Here is an 8,979-nt window from a genome sequence, read left to right as displayed (position 1 = left end):
GATATCGAGAGGGAGGTTCACAGACTTCTTACTACGTGCTTGGCTCGCCATTTTTTGGTTGAGGAAACTGAGGCAAGGGAAGATGATGCGGCCGGCGCAAGACAACGTGTGAATTGGAGTGGCAAAATCTAGATTTGAACCCAGGCAGGCTAACTCCGAACCCCATTGGGACATCTTGGTGCTGGTGAAGAACGAAATGTTACGGAGTGCAGAGGAAAGGACAAACTGGAGGATTGGGGAGAGGGGGGTTAGTTCTGTCAACAAGTGAAGTTTTCCTGGAGAAAGTAACTAAAATAGCTTTGTTCTAAGCACTTTGTGGCAATTTTCTAATTGAAGTCTCCTAACAGGCCTATAAAGGACATAATATGCCTGTAACCACTTCACAGATGAGGAAATGGAGACACAAACTGATTAAATTGTCCAGGGATCGGGCTTCCCTGGTGGCGCAGTGGTTGAGAGTCCGCCTGCCGATGCAGGGGACACGGGTTCGTGCCCCGGTCCGGGAAGATCCCACATGCCGCGGAGCGGCTGGGCCCGTGAGCCATGGCCGCTGAGCCTGCGCGTCCGGAGCCTGTGCTCCGCAGCGGGAGAGACCACAACCGTGAGAGGCCCGCGCACCGAAAAAAAAAAATTGTCCAGGGTTTTAAAACCAGCAAGCTCCAGAGCTGGGGTCTGACTATGGGTAATCTGGGGCTAGACTCTCTCAGGGCAGCCACTATAGTCCATAGGTTCCTTTTCAAATCGCTTCTGATCTATGCTGTAAGAAGTAAATGGGGCTCAGGTCATTTGGAGCCAGTAGACCAAGCAGAAGGAACTCTAAAAGCAAACGGGGTGGAAAAGAAAACTAGCAAGTTGTTTGAACTGGAATTTTCAGTTGCCAGGTTGAAAGTGGCAAGCCTGGGTTTGGTGGAAATTGATGCTGGAGTGACAAACGGGGGCAAGTGGCAGCAACTGTATACCCAGAATGCTCGTAAACATTGGGCATTTCTCCCATTCCCCAAAAGTAAAGTTGATACTGATAACCATCTATGTTGGCCCCATATACTTTAGTGATGATAATAAAACATACTTAATTAGGAAAACCTAGGTTTTCCCCCCTTAATTTGTTTCCTTGTGTCAAAGATAAACAAAGCTGGACACCAGTTCAAGTGTTAAGGATAGACTTTATTAAGCAACTATTGCAATAGGGGAGAGAGTCCAGCATGAACTGAACTCAGCTTTGTCTTGCCAGAGGTAACTGGGCATTTTAAAAGGGGAAGGAGGGATTGGGGCCGCAGGCACTTGAGCAGAGTCAGGGAAGTGGAAATTTACAAAAAGCAGAGGGGATTGGTCAACCTGACCTGGGTTTGTTAACAGCCGCTTATCTGGAGGAGAAACAAAGTTCGATCTTTATGACTGTCCGCAGTGGTGCATGTTAGAGCAACGTGCCCAGAGGTTGGGGAGAGTTATTCCTTGAATGCTGGCACCTCAAGGAGACAAGACGGTTCTGAGTGGTAAGGATTTACACCTCAAAGGGGGAGACAAAGGATTTATAACTGTAAGATTTCTAAAATAGCTGCCCTAGGAGGGATTCAGGGGGCTGATTTGCCTACCATCAGGGTTTGGCTGGCACAAAAAGTAAATTGAGTTTTCTTAGGCAAGCACTTTAAAGCGGGCTGGGGTCCCCTTAGGGACGCAACCTAGAGCTGTTAGAAACTATGGTAGTGTTAGTTCAGATGTGGGGAGGTGGATGATATCTTTTTTGCCAAGAATGTGCAGTGTTTATAGGGCAAGAGGTCTAGTCAAGAAGAAGGCTCAGAGAAGCCTGACCAGAGTTTGGTCAAAGACATAGTCATTGTCAGATGGTAGAGACCCTGGATTCCTGTCTGGATCCAGACCCAAGGCTGAGATTTTGTAGTCTGGGTTGCTGCTCTGGGCACACTGGTGAGAATGTTCCGTGTGGTACAGCATTTCTGGGTTTCTGATCTAAGGAGGGAAACCACTCTTGCCGTATCTGCTCTTGGAACGTGAATGGCTTTCTCCAAAACTGTATTTAACACTTCTGTTAGCATAACTGCATCTTTGTTATTAGGAAACAGACCTTGTATATATCTCGCTCTAAAGACACAAAGCTTGTAATCTATATAAGAAGTTGAAGAAGGACTCCTGTTTTGAATTTTGTCTTAGTGCCCTGAGACTTGAGGCTCTGCTCACAATTGCTCTGCTTGTCTGAGTGGATGGGAAGCTGGAGGAAGAGAAGCGTGTAAGGGGGCGTGAAGCTTCCTGAAGTTACAGCCCATAAGTCCGTCTTGCCATTGGCTTTCTCCTCTCAGCTACTCTCTAGACCTTAACCCGACGTAGGCGGGGCCTCTGTCCCGGCTCTAGCTCTGCCCCCTTTGTGTTGCTCTCCGTTATAACATTGTCACATTATACCGTTTTGATGTTCACGTGTCTGACTCCGCCTCGACTGAGTGAGTTCCTGCAGCTCTGGGAGTCCCATTCATCTCTATACTCCTGGGGTCTAGGCCAGTGACCCAAGTAGATAGATATTAAATGATGCTTGATTGAATTGATGAGTGAAGTCGCCTAATCTGTGGACTGGAGATTCCTGTCTACAAATGAATGGATTCTCCCCTAGAAGCTCTAGAAGAACACAGCCCAGTGAGTCCCAGTTCAGACCTCTGACCTCCAGAAGTGTAGGAGAATGTATCTCTTTGTTTTAAGCTGGTAGTTGGTGGTAATTTGTTACAGCAGCAGTAAGAATCTAATACAGGATTAGGAACCAGCATGGTGCCGACCTTGGGTTCCAGACCTGCTCATAACCATCCTGAGATAACCCATGGACCCTTGGTGTGCCTGCTCTTTGAACATACACTTTCTTGTAAATTACCCCTTACAGCCATGGTTGCTTCAAGACTAATGTTGACACAACTGTTTCCATTAGCAAATAACTTCCAAAACAGGAAGCACAGAGGCTATTTTCTTAAGGAGTATGTTTTGACAGTCTTTGGCCAACTCTTGACTAGGCTTATTTATTTATTTGTTTGCTTGTTTTTTCCTGTGCCTAATTTTCTGGTATTAAAGCACCCAGACTCTCTAGACATCTGGAAAGAAAAAAAAAAAAAGAATACTATGATCTCCAAGGTGTCTTCCAGCCCTGACATTCTGTGATATTGTGAACCCCAAGCTTCAAAATACTAAGCAGTTAACAGTCTAGCTCTTCAACAGACAGCAACAATTCAGCCACTTTCAGTATGTAAGTGACAACAAGTTTCTTGAAACTAAGTGGAAATAAGTAACTGTAAATAGGGAAGGTAAACTGAGTGAAAAGAGTTGTTTATAAAGCCGTGTTACAATGTTTTATTCCTTTTTCTATAATAACAAGGACTTTTAAAAGTCTTCTGTGAAATTTTAAATGTTAATTAAAAGGTATGTTTCTGTTGCACCAGGTAGTTCTTAAAGATTCTATTTCTCTGGTGTGGACTCTTTGCCCTTGTGAAATGTTTGTTCTGTCTTCAGACTTCCAAATAAGTTCAATGCTAGGGAAACAAGACACATAAAGGAACCCCGTGGTTCTATTCATTCATCACTTCAGACTCTACATTCATGAGTTAATAAATAAATGCTCCTACATCAATCCAGTGAGCAAGTGACAGATTTTTGAACCTCAGCTTCTGGGTAATACACCTGGGTTATTTATAAATTGATTTAGTCACAAACAAAATGTTTCATGAGGAAGAAGATTCAATGATTTGTTAATCTCTCCTTTCTACCCCACTGCCACTGCCCAGGCATGTTACTTCCAATTTGGCTTTATTTTCACTATTGACATTGATTAAAATGACATTGACATTGCACGGAAAGGAAGAGAGGTCTTCAGCATAAATTACTTCTCCAATGAGCAAGCATAAATCACTGAGATTGCAGTGTCCCCTGTCTTAGTTGACCAGCCACCTGATCTCCATGAAAATTCTCAACAGAGAGCGAGGAACTTAGTGTCTTCTAAGCATGGCAACTTGGATTGGCTCCATGACACTGGCGTCTCTTCATATTTGCATATCAGACGTTGGCTGTATGCCTCTCTCGCTAATCAAGGAGATATTCTGAGCCCCACTGCACCAGTGTTCTCGTGGATGGTGGCCCTTGATTCTCCCAGGTTCACAATTTGACTTTTGTACTTGTCTTGCCAGTCCTCCACAATGTACTGGTGGTACGGGTCATTGGAGTGTTCTCGTCTCTTGGATTTCACGGTGCTCACCAGGATGGCTACAATGATGAAAGAGAACATTCCGATCATAACCATAAGGTACAAGATGACATAGTAGAAGTTCTCAGCATCGACCTTGGCTTGCAGGGCCTCTTGTGCAGCTGTTGTGTTCCTGCGCCAGTTGTCCATGTAAGTCACAAAAATCCTTTTGAAGACATATTCCAGTGTCTGTGTCAGGTTGGATGAAGTAGGCATATTTCCCTCCTGCTGCAATTTAAAGAATAAAATATATGAACAAGCTTAAGAAAATGAATTCTTTCTGCATTTGGCTACCTTAAGGGATGGCGCGAGGGGCATGCAAGGGGGGGAAGTAATATTATTTCTTCTTTACCTGGCTGGTGACTGAGTGAGTGCATACTTTGTTATTCTTTACATTTTCTTTAAATTTTTCCCTCTGCTACCTCCTCACCCTTTGGGGCCCAGCTTAACTTGATGCATTGTTTGCATTCATGCTATCTTACAATAAAAGTTTAATGGAGTACATAAAACTATATGTATTACGATCCCAGTTTAAATATGTGAATAAATATACATGCAGATGAAAATGGAAAAAAGACTGGATAAATAAATAGTTCAAAGTGTTAATAGTGGATGGTAGGGAAGCAGGCGACACGGGTTCGTGCCCCAGTCCGGGAAGATCCCACATGCCGCGGAGCGGCTGGGCCCATGAGCCATGGCCGCTGAGCCTGCGCGTCCGGAGCCTGTGCTCCACAACGGGAGAGGCCACAACAGTGAGAGGCCCACGTACCGCAAAAAAAAAAAAAAAATAGTGGATGGTATACTCACAGATTTTTTTTTCCTTATATTTTTCTTCTGTTCAAAATTTTCATCAATAATCTTGCATTCATTACTTTGTTTCTAAATAGGTCGGTCACCTCACAATGGCTAGCACAATGCCTTGTTCATAACAGATACTCAACAGACATCGGCTGAAGGAAACAATGACTGATGTATGTTCTGTGTTTTCAGAGACTTATGGGTCAGAAGCTTGCAAGGGGCATTGACAGACTTTGCAATCCGCTCCACCTCCTATGTCTAGGCAGTGCTTTTTCCAGTTATACCAAAGAGATGAGTATGTGCCTCCATATTTGAAAGAAGTACTTTAGGCAAGTGATAAAAAGGAACAACCTGAGAGATCATTGGTATTTCTCAACTCCCACTCTCTTCTCCATCCTCACTTTCACTGCCCAGCCACCAGCATCTCTCACCTGGCTGATACAATGCAATGCAATACAACCCTCCCCAAAACTACCTCCCCAGGGTCACATCTGCCCCTCTCTGCCCTGCACAGCAGTCGGTGTGCTCTTTTTAAGAGAGAAATGGGAGCACATCATTCCCCTGTTTTTAAAATGATGCAATACCTTCCTGTTCACAAAATAAAATCCTCATTCTTTAACGGGTTTACCTGGCCTGGCCTGGCTGGCCCCTGACCACCTCCCCAGTTTACTCTCCGCTCGTGGCAACTGGTCTTCCTGGCCTGCCTTCCTCCACATCAGTAAACCTTCTCCTGCTTCAGGACATTTGCACATTCTGTTCCCTCAACCTGGAATACTTTTCCCCTTCTCTTCCCTCTGCTACCTCCTCACCCTTTGGGGCCCAGCTTAACTGTCACTTCTGAGAAAAGTACCCCGGCCCTGCTCTCAAACCCCACCCCCATCATCACTTTTCTCCAATAGCATCTTATTACTTTCCTTCAAAGCACTCTTCCCAACATGTGGTGCTTCTGTGTATATGTCGCTGTGTGTGTGTGATGATTGGCTTACGGTCTCACCTTTCCCACTCGGCCATGATGTCTGCGAGGGCAGGGCTCGCATCGCCTCTGCCTACCTTGGTTTAGTGAATGTTGGCACTAAACCAACTAAACTGGCACACAGTAGGCGCACAATGGATGTCTGATGAGTAAATGAATGTGCCGGGAACACGCTGGCATCGGAAATGCAGCGATGACGAGTATGAGAATTCTGCCTGAGGAAGCTCGGTGTAGTGGGAGAGATGCAAACAAACGAGCATGCAAGGTGCAGAGAGTTGTCACAGGTGTGAACAGAGCGGGTTGAAAAGTAACTTAACAAATAGGTAAGATTGCCCCAAAGTACTCACCAAGCATATTTTCCAGGTAATGTGACAGAGGCACGCTTTCTCCCCCTTAAAATAACACAGTTCACTGTGAAAGAGTATAGCTAAACCGGCTTTAATCCGAGTCAAGACTTCACCACTGGCTCCTTAACCCTTGAAGAGCCCAGGTCTACTCATCTGGGGGGAGCTCACACCTGTTTCATCCATCCAAAAAATTCCATCCCACCCCCTCCTTCCCATGGTCTGTAGGACTCACCTTACAAACGTGACGGGGCCGGATCACTTCACCTACCAGTGCCCTCACCCTCTGTTTCTGCCAACCCTTTCCCACAGCTTCATCCAATAAAGAAAACTGTGATTTTCCCAGCTTATATATCCCCCTGCTGCACCCTCTGGAGAGAATTCAGTTTCCTTCTGTGAAGCCAAATTGAAGAATGGGTAGAACATAGAGACAACTAAAAAACCAAACAAAGAATGAAAACAAACAAGAATCCCAGAGGAGCTAAGTGTACAAAAGCAAAGACTGGTGGGTGACGAGGGAAGTTCGGTCTGGTGGAAGGCCCCAAGGGACTGTGGAGTACGAGGCAACTGAGAAGGGGAAGAAGGGGACCTCCTCAGGGCAGAGAATTGGGTCCCCTTCGTGTTCTTCCTGCCAAGATGGGGAATAGTCTACTTATTTCTGCTCATTGGACAGCGGTTCTCTGAAGCAAGGCCAGCATGTACTGGGCTACACGAGGCCACCTTGGATCTGGGTTTCCCCAGAAAGGAGGGCGCATCGCGAGCTCCTCCGTGCTCTGAGCTCCTCTGCCTGCCCGCCTCGCATGCATCTCCTTCGTGGCTGTGCCGCTGTGCTTGGAATTCCAGGGGCGCCCCTGAGTGGAGGGAGTAAAGTCCCCGTGTTACGGGGGAGGGACAGCAGGGTCACGCTCACTGCCAACATCGTTCCGCGAACGCTTTCATCAAAGCGACTCTTCAGCTTTTAAGCACCTGTGAAAACTCTGGGCCAGGGCCTGTTCCTTCAGGGCTCCGAGAGCCCACAGCGGACACAGGAGAGGCATCTTCTCAGGCTTAGCAAGACCATCCAGGACAGGGTGCCTCAAGGGAAGCCCCAGCTTTCCACGCTGGAATGTGGACGGGCACTTTAAGTATTGAGGGGAAGGGGCAGCGGGGCGGAGGGAGAGAGGAGAGAGCATTGATCTTCTCCAGGACTTTCCCTGGGTTGCCCTTCTCCCTCCCACCCTCCCTATCCCACCCCTCCTGGCGGTCACAAAGCACCGAGCTGATCTCCCTGTGCTATGCGGCTGCTTCCCACTAGCTATCTGTTTTACATTTGGTAGTGTATATATGTCCATGCCACTCTCTCACTTTGTCCCAGCTTACCCTTCCCCCTCCCCGTGTCCTCAAGTCCATTCTCTAGCAGGTCTGTGTCTTTATTCCTATCCTGCCCCTAGGTTCTTCAGAACCATTTTATTTTTAGATTCCATATATATGTGTTAGCGTACGGTATTTGCTTTTCTCTTTCTGACTTACTTCACTCTGTATGACAGACTCTAGGTCCACCCACCTCATTACAAATAACTCAGTTTCGTTTCTTTTTATGACTGAGTAATATTCCATTGTATCTATGTGCCACATCTTCTTTATCCATCACACTCACACATTTTAAAAAGATGGTTTGCTCTTATGGTTTCAGAAACCTAGGTCGGCAGTCTCCCTGTCCACAGGCTTTTCCCCGACCTCCCAGCATGGGCTGGAGATCCCTTTTCTGTGTTACTCCTGCAAACTGTCATGTGTATTTGCTTGCTTGTCCTCAGTTTTCCCATTTATTGTGTGCTATTCATGGGATGCTCAAAACCACTCTAAAATGGAAGCAAGTACCTCCATTTTACAAACGAGAAAACTGATGTTTAGAGAGAAAGTCCTTTGATTCCAAATGACATAAGCACTGAGCTGCTGGAGGGCAGAGATTGTTTTATTCACCTTCGAATCCCGGAACTGCACTTGGGTTGATGGATAGCAGACCTTTATTACAGGTTCGGTGAATGAATGAACGCTCCTCTCCTGTGTTCTACAGAATTCAACTGGAAACTACAATAGTGATTCTTAACTTATTTGTGGGGAGGGGAGGGTCCCTAGCTTCCTTGGAAAATAAAATAAAACAATTTGACTTTATTTTTCCCCAGAAAATTGTACATATGCACATATGAAGCGCTACCTTCACTTTCAGGGGACTCCTGGGGCCCCTAAAGCCCAATCAAAAATCTCTGCCACGAAATGTCTTTGAGATGAAGGACTTCAGTGCCGAGATCCTCTGGAGTTGGGTTTGTTTCCAGGTGTGGGCGAGGCAGCCTTCACGGGCCTGTTAGAGCTGATAGTACTGATTATCTGTTCAGCTCTTCTATATAATATGGACAAAGGCCCGCTGCTAAGCAGGTCAGGACGTGCTTTCTGATAACACTTAATCACAGAGCTGACAAGGGCCTATGGGGGTTAACTGCCTAAGCGCTGACCCCTGGCCAGCCTGAAAAAGTGGAGTCCAAGGAAGGGTCACTATTCGGACACTGTTGCGTGAGGCATGGCTGGGCAGCCCGTCGTCCACAGGCAAAAATCAAATTACAGTGTGTGAAAGCTATTTCATTGACGGACGTTCTGCTAAAACA

At 46.2% G+C, this 8,979-nt stretch overlaps 1 protein-coding gene across 1 annotated transcript; it reads right to left on the bottom strand.

Moving 5' to 3' along the window:
- Window positions 1-4,069: 4,069 nt before the first annotated feature.
- Window positions 4,070-4,447, bottom strand: KCNE2 (potassium voltage-gated channel subfamily E regulatory subunit 2; the record flags this gene model as incomplete). Its single annotated transcript, XM_079922441.1, has 1 exon — window positions 4,070-4,447. Exon 1 carries the CDS (start codon window positions 4,439-4,441, stop codon window positions 4,070-4,072), a length of 372 nt encoding a protein of 123 aa, XP_079778567.1. The 5' UTR covers window positions 4,442-4,447.
- Between the last annotated feature and the right edge of the window lie 4,532 nt (window positions 4,448-8,979).

Source organism: Stenella coeruleoalba (assembly GCF_951394435.1).
Source record: "Stenella coeruleoalba genome assembly, chromosome: 5".
NCBI lineage: Eukaryota > Metazoa > Chordata > Mammalia > Artiodactyla > Delphinidae > Stenella > Stenella coeruleoalba.
The sequence above is the reverse complement of the archived record's forward strand: the minus strand, read 5'-3'. Positions and strand labels throughout refer to the sequence as shown.